This window comes from Lagopus leucura, unplaced genomic scaffold (genome assembly GCF_019238085.1).
Source record: "Lagopus leucura isolate 7727_CA_CO unplaced genomic scaffold, USGS_WTPT01 Super-Scaffold_100022, whole genome shotgun sequence".
NCBI lineage: Eukaryota > Metazoa > Chordata > Aves > Galliformes > Phasianidae > Lagopus > Lagopus leucura.
The window spans coordinates 3276326-3294667 of NW_024962275.1; the positions used below are offsets into that span (position 1 = coordinate 3276326).

Consider the following 18342-nt stretch of genomic DNA (forward strand, 5'->3'; position numbering starts at 1 on the left):
TAAGGATGTTGTAAATCTGATCTCACAGCTGTCCTCCTCAGGAGCCTGTTTCATAATGCAATGTCTGACCAAATCATTTGCTTCTGAGAATCACTTTAGTTTCAGAATTCAAGGATGAACCCAAAAGCAAAAATATGCAAATATGTACTGCAAAGATAATCCTGCTTGGGATTTACTTAAGACTTGCCTTAGATTTCCTTGGGGACCATTTTATTTTATTTTATTTTTCCTTCCTTTTTTTTCTTTCTTTTTTTGTTTCCTCCAGAATTGCTCCTCCATAGGAGCAAAAGAAAGAACTGACTGGACAGTAACAGCTTGAATTAACGTGGGATGTGTGTTTTGTTTGCTCGAAACGAAATCATTCCATTCTTAACTCTTGTCCGTAACGAACAATCTGCCTTAGCACATTCACTAAGTAAAAGGGAGTGAAGGCTCATAGGTCTTTGGTGATTAATATGCTTTGGTTCAGAACTTATAGCCTGATCCTGCCACTGGGGACTCAGACATGTGGTTAAGTTACTGACACTTACTAAGTCACCATGCATCAGCTGAGCTGCAGTAATCGACTGGGCGCACTCCTTTCCTTTGGCAAACATGAGGTAAGAGTCCTTAGTTTAAATCTCAGTGAAATATGTAGAGCTTACGTGTTTTGCATCCTGTTTGGGGTTGGGTTGGAGATGTGCAGATGGCTGGTTACTGTGGCTCAGATGACATGCAGCAGCACATCGTGTCGTTGTCACTGAATTGCGCGTTGAAGCCTCTGGTCACAAGTCCCGTTTATCCCAGTGAAATGATCACGTTTTCTGTCAGAGGACAAGGCAGATCTCAGGAATGAGGATGAATTGCGCTAGGTTTCTCCTAGCTCGGTCTGAGAACCGGGCTCGTTACTCATCAGCTCTCTCCATTTGCCGTTTCAGAAAAAGGGAGTGAAGCGGAAAGCGGACACGACCACCCCCACCACCTCTGTGATCACTGCCAGCAGGAGCGAGTCCCCCACGCCCCTCTCAGACCCCAAACAGGCCAAAATCATCGCTCGGAGGGAGAGCGGCGGCCGGCCCATCAAACCACCAAAGAAAGACCTTGAGGACGGAGAGGTCCCCCAGCATGCGGGGAAGAAGGGCAAACTGTCTGAGCACCTCAAGTACTGTGACAGCATTCTCAAGGAGATGCTTTCCAAGAAGCATGCGGCCTATGCATGGCCCTTTTACAAGCCCGTGGATGCAGAGGCCTTGGAATTACATGACTATCACGATATTATCAAACACCCCATGGATCTCAGTACTGTTAAAGTACGTCCACGCTTACCACCTCTCTTGCAGGATATCTCAGCCCTCTGGTTGCAGAGGACTGGCTCCTTCTGGTGGGGGAGGGAAGGGACAAGGGTGGAAAATGAAAACCGTTTGGATGTTATCTGGATATTTTTATATTTTGTTTCCTTACCCTCTCTTTTTTTTTTTTTTTTTTTTTTTTCCCCATAATCTGGGATGTGTTTTTTTCTGCCCTACAAAGCACACTGTGTGGCATCCTCTCCTCTTTGTGAACAGTCCAGCTGTTTACACTTGTGTCATTGGGATTATGTTGCACTCAGAAGAAGAGGTGCTGTATTTCATAGGATTCAATTGATAGTATCCCATTTCCAGAAGCTGCTGCCTGGCTAGTTGTTGGCATGATGTGTGGTCTAGATAGGCTTACACTGAGCAATTCCAGCTGGAACATGAAGATCAACTGGTGCTTAGGTGAGGGGAGGAAATAATGTGATGCTTATGTGGTTCAAGCTTCGCTCTTCAGGGCCTTAGCTTAGTGTGGTCCAGTATTCAGTGTGTTTTTCTCAGTAGACTGGGAAGTTTCTCTGAGTCCCTTCTAAATATCTGTGGAGGACAGCTGTGTTACTCTAATTCCCTTCTTGTCCATTGGAATCAGTGTTGGTGGATATGAGACTTTCTTCTGCGTGCAGAAAGTTAAGGTGTGTTTGCTGGCTTTCAGGAGCAGGCCAGGATGAGCTGTGCACCCAGCTTGGCCCCTGTGTGGGATTGTCTCAGAGGCCTGGCTGACTAAAGAGCAGCTGCATTCCTGGTTCCTTATATGTTCCTTGGCAAGCAGTTTGCAGTGCTCTGGTGTGCCATGCCATTTGGCTGTGGTGCTGCAGTGGTTCTTACTGCAGCTACTCTGTTTTAAGGTGGTGAGAGAATAGTCATCACAGCCTGTGCTGAGGGCTAGATAAAGAGTTAGTGGTGTCTGAGTTATTCACTGCCCTGATACCGTGGTCTTTGGCAAGTTTCCCCATGGCTCTGTGCCTTTGTTTTTCCAACCATTACATGGAGAGAATAATGCTTAACCTACCCCACAGGGCTGTTGTGAGGGCAGATGTCTGGAAGCTGTTATCTAAGTCCTAATTGTTATTGATTGGGTTTTACCCAAGCTTTGCTAAAGGCCTGCAGCAATTTCCTTGGAGAGATGAGAATAAGAAGGGTGAGATGAGTTGTGGGCAAGAAGTGGGAGCCTGAAACAAGTGGTACAAAGGTGGGATAAGGGCTGAGATGAAGGTAGTAGTTTGCGAAGCTGGAGCACTTGTGCCTTGCTGATATTCTGCTGGGAGAGGAAGATCCCAGGTTTCCATTTTGTTGTGCTCTGAGGTCCTTGGAGAAGACGAAAAGGGGCCGTATTGGGTCTTCAAACTTGTAAAAGATTGATGCAGAAAGGGTGGGAACGATGTCTTCTCTTCATCCTTTGTGGACAGGACAAGGCTTATTTTAAAGCAAGAGAGGCTAGACATTAGGAAACATATTTCTGAACATTAAAGGATACTGAACAATACCACTGATTGCTGAGAGAAATAAGATTTTTCTAGCTGCCTTCCCAGCCCCTCCAGTCCTGCTGTCTATGACTTCTGATTTGCCATTGTAAATGTAAGGGGGAACAAAAAAGTAGTTAACAGCTGAATATCTCGAAATGAGTTTATAGCCCAAATATATTCTGTTGCATAATTTTAAAATCTGTTTTCTTTTGTCAAGTTAATTTTTCTTTACAAGAAAGCAAAAAAAAAAAAAAAAAAAAATCCACAGATTAAAATGTTGTTGGGCTATGAAACTGTTGGTTTTGGATGAAAGCAAAGCCTTAGATGCTGAAATGTATTTCGCAGGCTGTAATCAGCCCTTGCGTGTGCCAAACAAATACGGCGGATCAAAAAGGCCTTTCACAAAGGAAGATGTATTTTAGAATAAACAGCCCCTCTCGTTTGAATGTATTGTTTTGCTTTGGGGTTGGCCTGAGACACTTTTCAAACAGGGCCAGCTCTTCTTCAGACAGGAGAGGCACAAACGTAATTCCCTTCCCATCTCTGTGCTGCGGTTCAGAGGATTTTCCTCCTTTATGGTTACCAAGAAAATGAGCTCTCGTGACACAAGTTTGACAGGCAGCTGGCTGTGGTACAGTGGGCTGAGATGCTGCAGGAGTGCAACCCCCTCCAGTGCATCCCTGGAGGTGAAATTCTGCCTTTTTCTGGACCAAAGCAGCTTTAGCAATGATTGAAGGTGTTTCCAATATCTACGGTGGAGCTGTGAAACGTCTGTTGCTTCCATTGGGCAAGCAGGAGTTTTGCTTGGGTTGAAACTTAGGTGTGAGCTGCAGACCTTGAGCCTTTTGCTCTGGTGGAGGATGGATCTGCCCATCCTGTCTGCTGCATGTCATCCCCTTCCCTTCACTGGGGGATGCAGATGCACGAGGCATGCAAAAGGGAGGCCTGCAAGCACTTGGCAAGCAGTGAGTTCCTTCAGACTCTTTAAAATGCAAACGAAATCTAGTGTTAACCTTCTTTAAATTTCCTTTTGGAAGGAGTAATTGGAGTTAAGATTTTATATGTGGTAGTAATACATGCATAAAATCAATTAAGTGCTAGGAGTGCTGTGAATTGTTTTCTAAACCAAGTCATTCAGTCCCAGGCAGCAAGAGAAGTGGATGATGGTGAGGAAAATGGGAGGATCAAGGTGCAAATATTTAGTCCCTGATAGTTATCCTCACTGCAGTGAGAAAATAACATTAGGCACAGATTCATGAAGGGCAAATTCTGTATCTCTCAGTTGGACTTTATTAAATGTAGAGTTGCTTTTGTAGCTTGTCTGGCTGTAGACATCACCAAGAGAAGTGTTTTGTGTTAGTCAGACTAGGTGCTAGCCATCTTTTCTGCCTTTTCACATTTATGCAGTAAACATACCCAAGCAGCATGTAGAAATGAGGGTGCTCCTTTAGTTGTAACTGTTGACTTCTTGTCCTTTTGTCCTTTGCTTTACTTACATTGGTTTCTGGTCCAGTAAACGTTTTCTAAATGGCTCTCTAACAAACTATGGGCACTGACAAACTTGCAGAGTATTGTTTAAAAACAAAGAAAATAACCCAAATTTAGAATTATGAGAGTTTAAACTATTGTGGAATCATGTTAGCTTTAGTTGTCTGGTTTTTGTTTACTTCTTTTTAAAAGCAGTGACTCTAAATGTTATTTGGAAACTAATAAGCCTGATCAAACTACTGTTCTCTGAGACAGATGTGATTGTTGAAGTTGTTCTGAGCTCTCTCCATGACGCACATGTCCTCCATGTAATTGTTCAAAATGCCTTTTGTTTATGGCTTTATCTCCCCTTCTCCTTTGGCTTGTTTGCTTGCAGAAAAAGATGGACAGTCGGGAATACCAGGATGCACAAGGTTTTGCAGCAGATATTCGGTTAATGTTCTCTAATTGTTACAAGTACAATCCTCCAGACCATGAAGTGGTAGCCATGGCCAGGAAGCTCCAGGTAATGGTGTAGCTAAATGCATCTTTCAGGGTCTGTTAGCTCAGCTGTGAGGTGTCCATTCAGAGATCCGAGCATGGATTTGCTCTTGGCATCATCGGGGGTGAGTCAGTGATTCCTTCAGCCCTTGAAAAGAGCCTTTTCATGCCCTCTGCTGCAGAAATGTCATGCTCTGCACATGGCATAGCCCAATGCCACATCCCACTCTTAAAATTTCACAATCATTGGCATATAGAATAATGGGAACTCTTTCTTGGGCCACAAAACGTGGAGATTCAGAAAGCTTCCCCTGCCAAGTCTTGGACAAGCCTTGAACTTTGCCCCTCAAAAGAGGGGCAGCTATTTCTTACTATGATGATTTCAGTCCATGTTCTAGAACGCTCATCATCTTTCAGTATTACAGCACCTTATTTAGTGCAGTAAGACCCTGATCTATGCTAATGTGTCTGCCGTGTTTGAAAGACCAGAATGAGGTCTTTGTGGGTGAGGCTCCTTTGTCACCAGTTTTTCCCCCTCTCTTGTAGGATGTCTTTGAGATGAGGTTTGCAAAGATGCCTGATGAGCCTGCAGAGGCCCCTCCTCCTCCTCCTCCAACAGCACCAGTTGTGAGCAAAAGCACAGAGAGCAGTCACAGCAGTGAGGAGAGCTCTTCTGACTCAGACAGCTCAGACTCGGAAGAAGAGCGAGCCACTCGGCTGGCGGAGCTCCAGGAGCAGGTTACTGTAGCGGCCAAGCTGTGTGTGCATGTGTGTCTGCAGTAGAAAGGGCTTAGCAGGAAGGAGGATTTAATTTAGTTCTTAAAAATCCCTAGCCTGAGATGCAGCAGGGAGATCACTCCTTGTGCCAGCTCAAAGAGGAAAGCTCTCAGCAGGGAAATAATTAGTGCACTTTTGATGCGATGTTAATTTTCTTTGAGATAACCATTCTCAGTGCTGGTGCTCTGGGCTTGTTTCTGGGCATCCCAGAGTATTCAGCCACCATCGACAGTAGGAGTCTGGGAAGCACTGAGAGATCCATTTAGTATGAGAGCTCAAGCACGACAAAATCTGTCAAGTTTTCACTGTGTACTCCATAGAATGAACTATTTTGACTGTTGTGATTGCAAGACCATAAGCCATAGCTTTTCTTATTATGCTCGTGTAGAGGGCAAGTTGCTACAGTGGTTGTATGTGCTGCTGTAATGTAACCAAGCATTAATAAAGTACCCTATCCAGTGTCTCAGAGCAAGGTAGTAGGAAGCAAACCTAGCATTTCAGAGCCCATGTTGTCAGCACTCTAGACAAAGCTATTAAGTATTTTATTTGCCTCCTGTGAAGCAAGAATTAAGTTTTCACATCAGTTAGCTTCTGCACACCTGCACTGCATTCTTTGAAGAAGTTCAGATCAGAGTTTCCTAAGTTCAGTCTGCAGGCTTACTAACTTTGAGATATACTTACATGTCCAGGATATGGAGGGAAGAGTACGTGGAGGCATCAGTTTTCTTGCCTTGAAGTCTGATGTATTTTTTCACCATTCTCTTCCAGCTAAAGGCAGTCCATGAGCAGCTAGCTGCGTTGTCCCAAGCACCAGTGAACAAACCAAAGAAGAAAAAAGAGAAGAAGGAAAAAGAGAAGAAAAAGAAAGACAAAGAGAAGGAAAAGGAAAAGCACAAAGTAAAAGCTGAGGAGGAGAAGAAGCCTAAGGTGGCTCAACCACCAAAGCAAACCCAGCAGAAGAAAGCCCCAGCTAAAAAGGCAAACAGCACGACCACAGCTAGCAGGTGAGAGCTTGTCTCCTGCACATTGCCTTAAGTGGGAACACAAAGAGCCCTCAGCCCAGCTCTGTCCCTCCTGTTCTGTTGTTCCCTGGTGAAGCTCGGTTGTCAGCATGGTTAACTCACCATCGAACAGCATCTCCATTACAGACAGCTTCAGGGAGTTTTCAAGTTGGGGCTGGCAGCACAGCCATCACATTTCCACCTTCTGACTCTTCCAGAATCCCTGCCTAGTCGCTCTCAGATAAGGTTTTGCCTTTTTACCCAGCCAGCAATAACATGCTATTTCGTTTCTGCCCCCCCTGCTGCTGCTTCGGCTTGTTGTCGTGCCTCACAGCACTAAAATATAATTGGAGTAGAACAGCTTATCTCAGATTTCTGAACTTTTCCAAAAGTTGTGGTGCTGTTCAAGCTATCTGGCTAGAGGTTCAAAGCCAAAAACGTTGGGATGTTTGTTACAAGGGGAGTAGAAGAAAGAGTTCTTTGCTCCTTATATGCCCATGAATGTTTCCATGCTTGCCAATCTCCCCAGGCAGCCCAAGAAAGGAGGAAAACAGGCATCTGCAACCTATGATTCGGATGAGGAAGAGGAAGGCCTGCCCATGACCTATGATGAGAAACGACAGCTCAGCTTGGACATCAACCGCCTGCCTGGGGAGAAGCTGGGCAGAGTGGTGCACATCATCCAGTCACGAGAACCTTCCCTCAGGGACTCCAATCCTGATGAGATAGAAATAGATTTTGAAACCTTGAAGCCCACAACTTTGCGAGAACTGGAGAGATACGTGAAATCTTGTTTACAGAAAAAACAAAGGAAACCATTTTGTAAGTTACCTCTTGGGGCACACAGTCCTTCACGAGCCCTTGGGCTCAGCTTTGGAGTCAGGGCACGTGTGTTGGGATTCTCTTATCCAGCTGCTGGGTATGTGATGACTGGGATCTTTAGAGATTCTTTTCTACCTGAGAAAATGGCAGAATTTTTTGGGTTTTTTCTTCACATAATGGCCCACACAAGGAGACTTGGGGGGATCGTTGTATTCCTCTGCAAGACCTGTGTGATATCTGTAGTGCCTTCTACATTCTAGATAAGCAATACAGTTTCAGTCTCATTATGTTGTGTGTAACATGCATATATGTGGAAGGATCAGTTTCTTACCCTGAGTAGTTTATCATCTAATTAGGAAGGAAGGAAGTGTTGTTTAAAACCCAAACACCAAGGAAATTAATGAATTGCACACATTTACTTGGGTAAGGTAAGCATTCTGGGTGTGTCTGAGTTGTATGCTTGCCACAGAACTGCTAGTCCTACCATGTATTAATGTGTCAGATAAGGAGGTGCATGTTAATACACTGGGGAGTGTACTGTGCAGTATGGTACAGGCTTTTCTGTGCTTCAACCACAGAGTGAATTGTAGCCCCTTGAGAATGGAGCCCCAGCTAAATAGCAATAGCATGTCACTTACCTGAGGTGATCCTGGCTCAGTCCATCTATTCCTAGGTTAAGAGGGAAGTTGTTCTGATAAGAATATAACACAGAAGCTACTCATGACTCTTGCAGAGCACCTCTGTTTTGTTACCACAGGACTTCAGGTCACCGAGCAAAACTCAGTCTTTGACCCTTCTTTTTGCTTTTTACTACGCTGGTTTGATTTCTTCTTTCCCCCTCCAAGTCCTTTAATTCTGCAGTAGCTGAGGAAAACATTTTCCAGAGTTGCTAGGGACGAGAGGCATCCTTTTGCTTTGGAGTAACACAGATGACCTCAGATGTCTGTCTGTCCACTGCTCTGAGCCCAGCATGCCCTGAGCTGTTGTGCTCGCTCAGCAGGCACCATGCGAATGCATGACTTTCCCCAGACTCTCCTGCTCTCTGCTGCCTATTGTGGTGCTCAGTGTTCTCAAGCACCCTCTTAGGACTTTGCTTTCCAGTTTCCCTTTAAAGGAAAAGAGAAAAAAAGTTGCTTGAAAGCAGTGTGCAGTAATACAGGCATTTCCTTGCTGGATCAGGCAAAATATCTGGCTCCCGTCTGCTTCCGATACTGGCCAACACCTGTGTTCAATTACTCTTGTGAGTGATATTTCTTCTGCTCAGAAGCATTAGCACTGCTGTTACTCCTCACCATTTCCGTCCTGACCGAGGCAGCTACATTCCTGTTGTCTGCCAGCCTTTGCTGGTTTTTAATTTTTCTTTGGTTTTATATTTCAAGCAACTTAAAGCAATCTATTCTCACGTGAGGTGTCTTGAGTTTTAATGGCAGATGCTTGCTTCCTCCTGACAGCATTTAATGGGACACTGTATTTTGCAGGGCAGAAAGCCCATGTAACAATTCTGTAATAACAAACGTGTAACTATTGAGCATGTAACTGGCTGGTAAGTAACCTGTAACCACAAGGTTATTGCACAGATGTATTTCTATCTCCTGGAATGCTTTCCAGAAGGCCTCTCTCAAAAAGTGCGTGTTACAGGGTGATGGTGACTGATGATCTAGGCAACTTCACATGTTGTCCTTTATCTGAGATGTGTAGTTGCTACGTGGTCACTTGATTTGAGCAGCTTCATTGCAAAGTGTTTGCACAGACTTACGTGCCCTGTGAAATAGCAATGTCCACCCTTTTCTGCACCCTCCACAATGCGGTTTCAGAAACTGTATGTTCCTCTTCCACAGCTGCAAGTGGAAAAAAGCAAGCAGCAAAGTCTAAAGAGGAGTTAGCTCAGGAAAAGAAGAAAGAACTAGAAAAACGGCTACAGGACGTCAGTGGGCAGTTAAACAACAACAAGAAACCTGCAAAGAAAGGTAATGGCTGTGGTTCTGTGTGCTGCTGATGCCTGGGAAGCTGTGTGTGCAGGTAGTTGTCTTCACTAAGGCCAACCTGCTGCCTTTGTGTAGCTTTGGGTTTATCTATGGGTGTGGGCACAGCAAGTTACTGCTGGGCACCTGAGCTGCTCTTTGGGGTTTGCTCCAGTCCCTGTCCTGTTGGAAACTCCTCTTGGTGGTAAACAGGACCTGTCTTAGAGGTGATTCAAACTTCGGAGCAAGATGTGCTGCTCTGTTTGTCTCTGCAGGGTTGTTCATACAGTATCACAGTAAACCAGTACCATAGCATGTTGAATAGGTGATTTTTCTCCACTGTGGGATTGAAAAAGCCACCTCATAGTGCAGTAGTGTGAAAGATGGGATGAAAGGTTATTCCAGGGTAAATTGAGCTGCTTCCACCTCGCCCTGAATCACAGCAGGCAGTGAGCACAGCTGCCTGGGCACTCTGTGCCACCTTGCCAGGAGCACTTCACAGCTGTTGGTGGCCATGAAAGTTTGGGCCCTGCATTGGAGCACTGCAGTGCCCTCCACAGGGCTCCAATGCAGAGCCCAGGCTTTCATGGCCACCTGCAGCATTAGAAAACCCCGCTGTCCCCTGGGCCGGGCACTGTTCCAGCTGGCAAAGTCAGTGGGTCAATAAGCTGTCTAGGCAAAACGAAGCCATGAATGAAGCTGTGGGTAACAAAAGCCATCGGCAAAACTTCTCTGTTGAGTTCAGCTCCTTGGAAGTCACCACTTTGCTGCCTTCTTTCCCGCAGAGAAATCTGGCTCTGCTCCCTCTGGGGGCCCTTCCCGGCTCAGCAGCAGCAGCTCCTCCGAGTCAGGCAGCAGCAGCTCCAGCGGCTCCAGCTCAGACAGCAGCGATTCAGAATGAGCTAAGGACACTTACACAAACAGCACAGAATGGACATCACCCTCACCGATGCTCTGCAGTGTCCCTTTCTCTCCTTAAAGTACTGCTCTTGTTCCACGGTGGTCAGGTGTTTGTTTGTTTTTTCTTCCTCTCTGACTTTTGTTGGTTTTTTTTTGTTGTTGTTTTGTTTTAATTCAGTGTTATAAAAGGTATCTTCCATTTTCCAGGGGCGCTTTTTTTTTTTATGAATAGGTCGAAGATCTTTGCGTGTGCGTGACCAGACTTTATGGCAAGCAGTTCCCTTTGCATAAAGTCTCTAAAATACACTTTTTACTGAAGAAATTTGGTTGAAAATGGAAGAACTTGGAACTCTTTGCAGGAGGTGACTAGTAGGTTTCTGCAGAGTCTGTAGTACGTCTCCCTTCTGCCCCTTCCTTCTCCCCAAATTGTTCTCTTTTAATAAGCCCACCTGGCTCACAAGGAAATCTGTAAAATGGTACTGTATCTAAAAGATGGTAGCTTTGGAACTAGTTGGTGTATTTGTTTATTAGCACTAGGATTCTTAACCTCAAAGTCTACGGTGTGATGGAAATGTCAGATGCTATCATCTTTTTTACAAAAAACAAAAGAAGAAACAAGAAGAAATCCAACGTGCTGTGGATTGCTAACATTTTTGTTACTGTTGGTGGAGGCATAGGCACCTGTTGAGGAAGGTATTTAAGCATGAATTTAATTCTCAGCACATGAGCGATAGAAATACTGGTATGTGTGCTTTCTAGCACTCCAAATTTCCATTTTCCTTGGGAATACATCGATGAGAAGGGAGCAAAGGATACCCAAGTTTCTTGGGAATGTTATTTTTAACATCAAATGGATAATTTCCAGGAAATTGGCGTTCTCTATGAAAGCTTGTGCTGTAACTGAAAGCATCTCCTGGCTGCAGGTACAGCTGGGCCTTGAGGCGCGCTGCCTGCAGTGACCAAGAGCAGCCGTGTGCTCACTATTAGGCACATGCTTAAGTACTTTCTCCACGACAAGCACCTCAGTCTGGGCTTAAAATAAAAGAGCACTCGAGCCCCAGCTGAGGCTGAGCTGGCAGGGGACTCAGAGAGGGATGTTGGTTGTGTGCTTTGTTGCTCGGTTTTGGTTTCGTTTGTTTCTTTCCCACCCTTTATCTTTGTATCTGCAATGAGCTCCTAGAAAGGGAATGCTACTTCTGTGTCATGCAGGGTGCAGGTTTCCAGATCCTGAAGTGTTTACCTCAATTATAGTTATAAGGGAAAAAAAAAAGGGGGGGGGGGGGAGGGAAGGGTGAGGATGAGGGGAAGGCAGTTTTTTAAGGCTAGCAATTTCTTACAAGTCAGCCTAATGTTTTCACCTGCACTGCTGCAATACACTCCGTTTTCTGTCTCACGTGTATATATAAGTACTTTATTTATTAAACACATTGGTCATTTAAAACTCACTAAAAGTAATAAGACCAGCAGAAATGATGCAGACTTCTAATATGGTTCAAACCAGATGAAGAAGAACACAGAGATGTTATTTAAATACGCTGGACTTCATACCTCCAGGTGCTACGGTCCAGCCTGTTGTGTGTCTGGTGCTCTGTCATGTCTTGTGTGTTCACTTTGGGTTTTGTTTTCTGTCCTCTCTCTTTCCAATCCAGCCCCTTCTTTCTTGTTTTGTACAGATTTTGAAGACGTGCAGGTAGATGTAATTTCTTAATGGAACACCTTATATTGTCTGTATTATTTCCACGTGTCTTTCCCCTTCTCCATTTTTATTTTTTGTGTGTGTGTGAAACAGTGTTGATTTTTCATTTTATAATCCAGTTTTAGGAAAACAGCAGTTCTGTAACTATATAAAGTTTGTAATCTGAGGGGCAGAAATTTATTGTAAATTCTTAACTTTTTAGCTTTTTATTGTAAAGAAAATATACAGAGTTTAACAGAAAGTTACGCCTTTCCTTCTCCCACTACCAGCCCCTGTGGCTGCATCTCTGCTGTGGCTCAGCCCCAAAGCTCACCCTGCTGAGGTCTCCAGTGGTGCAGATTGCACCGGTGTTTATTTCTCACGTAGGTGAGTGGCTGTCGGTCACTTTGTGCCCATCAACTGCTGTCTTGCTGGCTGTACCCACGAGGCTCTGCTACCACTGGATGCCGTTCAGGTCGCACAGCTGGCGTGGCTCTGTGTCTCTGCACAGTGACCATTGCACGCTCTCTGAAGCTGTAGAAAGGAGCTGCCGTTTTCAGCTGAGAGTCAGAAGAAGCTCTGCTGCTCAGAGCAGCCCTGGGCCGTGCTGTCAGTGGGTGCTGGGCCCATTGGAGCCCTGGAAGTCTTTGCAGGTGGAGTTTCCTTCGTGTTGGGATCAGGTGAGCTGTAGGGTGCTCTGATTCTTACTGAAATGAATGATTTTTCCATTAACAATAAAGTTATTTTTAGTTGCTATATTTTTTTTTTTCCATTCCACCCTTACAAAAAACAACCTTCCCCTAGACAGATGTTTAGTAATATATTTTCAGAATGGACTATGAGGAGATGTAATATACACCTAATTAAGAGCTTTGTTGTTTGTTTTTATAATGGGCTTGGTTTCCACCTGCGTTTCGCCTAAGACATGCATTATCAAAACTAACCAGTATTTTAATTAAAGGAATTGCAACCACTTCAGTGCCACGACAGCACGGATCAAACAGGCTCCTGGTTCTCCCTGCTGAAATCCTTTCCCATGTGCATTGACTGGAGCTGCACCATTGATGTGAGGTGATGGTTGCTGTGGACAGAAGCAGCTCCTGTGCAGGCAGCACCCAACAGGCGGTGGCTTCAGCTTCCACGGAGTGGAAAGCTTTCATGGCAGTGAAGGTGTTTCCCACGAAATGGCAGCTTGCAGGAGAAATCCATTCTGACACAACCTTCGTTTCAGGAAAAAACCAAGTGGTCACTGCAAAATGTTGTTCTTAGGATTCATGTTGTTTGTAGCACTTGTTATCTCCCAGCGTGCCATTAGTGATGCTTCTGTACCTGCAGATCAGAGCCTCTCCAGGAAAGAAGAGGTGTTTTCAGTCCATAAGAAGTAGCAGCTGTTAAATTGAGTTGGAAACGGAAAGGATAGAAGACTTATTTGAGTTGGTGTGGCGTGACGTGCCAGTAGGATGCCATGAAATCACTTGGAAGTGATCAAATGTGTAAAGAATATTTGAAATAACGTTTTTAAGCTTCAGAATAAAAACAGCTGAGATTTTTGCAGCGTTGTTTTCCAGGGGAGGTGTCTGTGAAATCAGTGTGATTTCATAGGTACACGTGAAGCTGGTTTTGCTGACAAATTCCTACGTTGAGCAGAGCCATCGACCAGCATCGCTGCGCCTTTAAAGCCTGGCTGAGCTTTCTCTGATGGTCAGCTCAGCCTGTTTTTGGGCAGCCCATCACATGCAGGCTCAGTGGGCCCACACCAACACCCCAGGGCTCAGCCCTGCTTTGTCCACTGACATCTGTTGGGTAGAGCAGCTTTCTGCTGACCAAACCTCATCAGTTTTGTCCCGCTGCGCCTTGAAGCTTTCCTACCTGCAGGGTCTGTGGCTGCAGAGCTGATGTTTGGGGCTCTGTTGTTTGTTTGCAGCAGATGCACGCGCTCACCCCACATCCACAGGCACGTGTGTGTGTGTATAGGGGCAGGTTAGGTAGCAGGGAGGCCTCTTCCCATGTGCTGTGTGGTAGAAGCAGACTGCAGTGACCTCATTAGTTCGTTTTGGGGGCTCTTAGACCAGTTGTGAATTTGCTTTGAAAGGAATGATGTTTTTTTAAGGCTGGGGTTGGAGCTTTGGGGGAAGGGATTGGGGCACAGCAAAGAGAAACCACCACCTTTTTCGTGCTGGATTTTAAGATACATTCCAACACGTGGGCAGTTCCCACTGGGGCTGAACTGCAGGCAAACCTGGGCTGAGGGTTCCTTACACGAGCAGCATTTTCTGCTTGTGGAAAAAAAAGAACAAACAACGGGATGCGTTTTTTAAAACAAGAAATGGTATTTGCATATCTTTTTAAAGGTCGTTTTTAAAAGAAAGAAATAAACCAGCAGCTCTAGGGTTCGGCACAGGCCGCTGGCAGCTCATCCCTGCTACTGGCATCACCCATCCAAAATGATTTTGCTGTTTGTATTTTTTTTTTCCTTTTTTTTTTTTTTTTAATAATATTTAAAAACAAAAGCTGTTACTTTTCTGTATGATGTGCATGCAAACTTACCGTAACTCTCTTTCTTAAAACTTTTTAGTGCCATTTCTAGTATATTCCTGTAAATGTCAGTTACTGAAGAGAGAGAAAAATAAAAAAGAAGTCAGTGTAAGTAGTTTAGCTTGTTTATTGCAAATTGCTGGCCTCAAACACAACAGAATTTAAAAAGACAGAAGTTAGGAAGTAATCTTTGATGTTACTGGTAATGGACCCTGGTCCTGGGGCATCTGTTTTGTTTTCATAATAAAAAGAAAAACAGCTCTGTGTGTGTGGTTTCTTACCCTCTGTCCCCCTCTCCTCTCTCTCTGCCTTCCCTCGTGTTGCATTTCTCCAGCCGAAAGCCAGCAGGGTTTGGTGTAGTGATCAGCTGCACAGCACTGCTAACAGAGGAGCACAAACAAACTGCACTGTGAGCCTGGAGATGTCAGTTTGCAGCCCCACTGCTGGTGCTGCACTTACGGGCGAAGTGCCTGCAGGGCACAGGAGATGCTGGGCCGCCAGTGTGGCCTGCAGCTCCTCTGCATGGCAGCTCAGCACCCAATGGGCAAAATGCCCCTCTCCTTTGGTGAGAGATTTGGGCTGCTTTGATGCAGCCAAGGGATGGATGACGTTTTGCCCTCCTCAGTTTGTGTCAGAGCTGCATCCGATGGAGGGAAGCTGACCTGCAATAGGAGAGAATGAAAACATCACCCACATTTAACGCTGGCTGTTTTGTAGCCCCCAAAAACTGGAGGAACCAGAGGGGGTTTCCTTACCAGCTCCCCCCTGGTGCAGCCAAGTCACAGGAGGTGCATTTGGGGAAGGAGGAGCTGCAGCAGTGCTCGCACTCAGGGCAGAGTTCCTGGCATTGCTGTGCAGTGGCCAAAAGCTATTCTGGTTGCTGGAGGTGTTTTTTTCCGTTGGCTTTCTCGGATGTGTGCCTTATTTATACAGAGGGGTCACAGCAGCCAGGAGCCAGCAGGGTTAATCTTTCTCTAACCCTGTTCCTGCTCACTGGCTTTAAATGCTCTGATCTCAAAGGTTTCAGCAAACCTGTTTTGCTTTGCTGTTGTATCAGCGCAGCTCTGTGCTGACAGTCATTCCTCCAAAGGAAATGCTTTTTCATCCTTGCCTTTACAACCCTCTATGTGCTCACTGCTTCCATCAGTGATCTCCAGCACTTCCCCTTCACCCCAGCAGCTTCTCCCCATGGGCAGGCACTGCAGTGCCTTGCTGGGGCTGACTGGCAGTGACAGCAGCTTCTGCGTGCCACAGTGCTAAAGATGCAGAATCAAGAAGCGTGCACAGAGCGATGCATTCAAACCATTTTAATGCACTTTATCCAAGAGGCTACAGCAGCATTTTCAACAAGTGCATCTACCACCACTGCTTGCAGCAACGCTCACTTCATAGCAGCCACTCCACGAAGCTACTGTGACTAATGGGGACTCGGCTGTGGAAAATGCACTCACACCCTGGGACGGGGGGGGAGGACAAGTCACACTTCTCCATGCTGTCGTATCCTGGAACAATGTAGGCACGCACTTCAAGTTTCACTCTTGAGTAGTTCGACTCTTCAAGGTGAATTTTGGTTCCCAGCCACGTGAACAAAAAAAAGGACTGATTATACCCAAGATCCTCATCATCTTTCTTAATGAAATTAAAAAAATAAATCTATGTGGGTTTTTTTTTGTGTTTTGTTTTGTTTTTTTTCTATAAGAAAAGCAAAGGAACAGCGGGCGGTGGGGACGTGCTGTTGTTCTCCCTCATCTTCAGACTGCAGTCGGTGCTCCCTGGGCACTGCATGAGCCCATTTCTAGGAGCACCCACCGCGTCCTGCAGCCCAGGCACTGCTCTGCCCAACCCAGCAGCTTCCTGAGTCCAGCTCACGTGCTGAGTTCTGCTTCCCAGGTTGAGCAAACATGATCAGAACGTTTCCCAGCTCGTCCCGTGGAGCTCGAGAGGACTGTCTGCACGGAGCGACACGCAGGTGGGTGAAGCACGGAGGTCCATCTCAGCAGGTTTAGCTTTACAAGCACACGCACACAGCACCAAACACGCACACATGCATTAGTAGTTACATTACAAACAGCTGCCCGTGGTTTGCAGTGCATCCACTGGGTATGGTCTCAGGGTAACGAGGGTGTGTGCTGCTCAGTGCCTTTGTGCTCCAGCATTCAGCACACACAGGGAGGGGGGGAGAAGGTTCTTCTTCACTGTGTTAAAATAAAGTGCTTGAAAGGGAGAGGTTTGAGATAAATACAACAAAGTACCTGATCTTAGGCAGGTAAATGATCCACCTGGAGGTCAACACCGGGTCCTGGTTTGCCTGGAGCTGAACCCGTGTCCCAGCACTGCTGGATGGGGTGTCTAGGTAGGGCTGTGCCTTCAGCCCAGTGTTACACTGCAGTGCTGGGCACGCGATTAACAGCCCTGCAAACGGTGCTGCTTCGTTTTTAAGAAAGGTTTGGGTGTTTGCTGGGTTGGTTTCTTTACTATAAGAGTGGTGAGGTGCTGGAACAGCTGCCCAGAGTGGTTGTGGATGCCCTGTCCATTCCTAGAGGTGCTCAAGATCAGGTTGGATGGGGCCCTGGGCAGCCTGGTCTAATGGAGAGGTTGGTGGCCCTGCGTGTGGCAGGGGGTTGGAGATTCGTGATCCTTGAGATCCCTTCCAACCCTGGGCATTCAGTGATTCTGTGGTTCTCAGCCTGACCTTACCTTCCATTGGCTGAATCAAACACTGCCAAACACAGTACGTACACACCAAATCTACTACAGCGAGAGATGTCATCCAACCAGGATTAGCACATAAATCCATCCAAGCGACTACATGCAACAAAACTGAAATGCTGAGCAACCTTCAGCAGGCTGCTTCCTTCTGCAGCCCACCTCTTCCTGCAGGCAGCACCCAGCCAGCACCCTCCAGGAGCTGCATGCTGCTTTCTTCCTACAGAGGGGCTCTGCTGCATCGGCTCCAAAAGTGCCACCTGTCATTTGTTTCTGTAGCACCAAACTGGCACCAGACAGGACACTTTGCTGGGAAACTGCAGCGCACCTTTCCTGCTAAGTGTTTTGAAGGCTGAGTTCTCAACGCGCTCCATCCACGTGGGCAGTGCCAGCTCTCACATCCCAAGCAATTTTCCAACCCAACATGGGATGCCACCGACAGCACAAATCAACAGAAACCTCCGGCTGCCGCTCAGACCCATCCTTAAGCTGCTTTGGCCGCAGCCCTGTGGTTGTGCAAACCTGCTTCGCATCCACGTGCAGATTTCTGACACAAAATTACATGATAGCACAGAACTTGGACTGCCCCGTGTCCCTGGAGACGTCCAGCTTGTTCTTGTCCCGCACCAGGATGGCCTCATTGCCGTACTGCGAGTACCACATGCTGCGGCTGCGGCTCAGATACGTGTTGGGGGGGGCCGACTCCAACTTCTGCTGCTGCTGCTGCCAGATGAGCAGCGAGGTGTCCCGGTACCGCAGCCTCGCGTAGCCCTCGGACAAGGCTTTTTCAGGCAGGGGCACCCGCCCGTTCATTACTTTCTCACTCATCTGTCCAAGGGCACCTTCAGAGATGAGAACTTCCTCCCGAAATACACCCCGCTGGGTCGGAGCGGCTCGGCTGTAGCGCTGCGCTCAGAGCTGAGCATCCCAGGGACGCAGGCGATGCCGGGCCGGCTCAGGGCAGGGGATGCGCGGACTCAGCGCTCCCTGCGGCCAGCCCGGCCTCGCCGGAGGGACGCGCGGGGCCTTCCCGCAGCTCACCCAGCGGCGACATCGCGGCGCGGTTCGGCTGGCACTGCCTTCGTGTCCCGGTGCCCTCCGAGCAGCTCCGCGTGCGGTGTTGGCGGGTTGCGGGGTGTCCCTCGGATGGGGCCAAGGCGCGTGTCCCCCCGTCACCGTGCTGCAAGCGGACGGACGGCGTTC

The 18342-nt window shown here is 46.7% G+C and overlaps 2 protein-coding genes across 7 annotated transcripts in view; one reads left to right on the forward strand and one right to left on the reverse strand.

Moving 5' to 3' along the window:
- Positions 1-10427, forward strand: part of BRD3 (bromodomain containing 3) — a 34360-nt gene extending 23933 nt beyond the window's left edge. For all 6 annotated transcript variants that reach the window (XM_042878735.1, XM_042878732.1, XM_042878733.1 and 3 more), the window contains 7 exons: positions 918-1289; positions 4659-4787; positions 5309-5500; positions 6308-6543; positions 7070-7362; positions 9201-9329; positions 10109-10427. In XM_042878735.1, coding sequence (XP_042734669.1) covers positions 918-1289; positions 4659-4787; positions 5309-5500; positions 6308-6543; positions 7070-7362; positions 9201-9329; positions 10109-10224 — 1467 coding nt within the window. In that variant the 3' untranslated portion in view covers positions 10225-10427. The remainder of the gene's footprint in view (positions 1-917; positions 1290-4658; positions 4788-5308; positions 5501-6307; positions 6544-7069; positions 7363-9200; positions 9330-10108) is intronic.
- A 6614-nt stretch (positions 10428-17041) lies between these two features.
- Positions 17042-18136, reverse strand: BRD3OS (BRD3 opposite strand). Its single transcript, XM_042879202.1, has one exon. It carries the CDS (start codon positions 17965-17967, stop codon positions 17698-17700), a length of 270 nt encoding a protein of 89 aa, XP_042735136.1. The 5' UTR covers positions 17968-18136; the 3' UTR covers positions 17042-17697.
- Between the last annotated feature and the right edge of the window lie 206 nt (positions 18137-18342).

What these genes read in the sequence shown, in the direction of transcription:
- BRD3OS (XM_042879202.1), bottom strand. Translation starts at nt 17,967, where the DNA reads ATGAGTGAGAAAGTAATGAACGGGCGGGTGCCCCTGCCTGAAAAAGCC.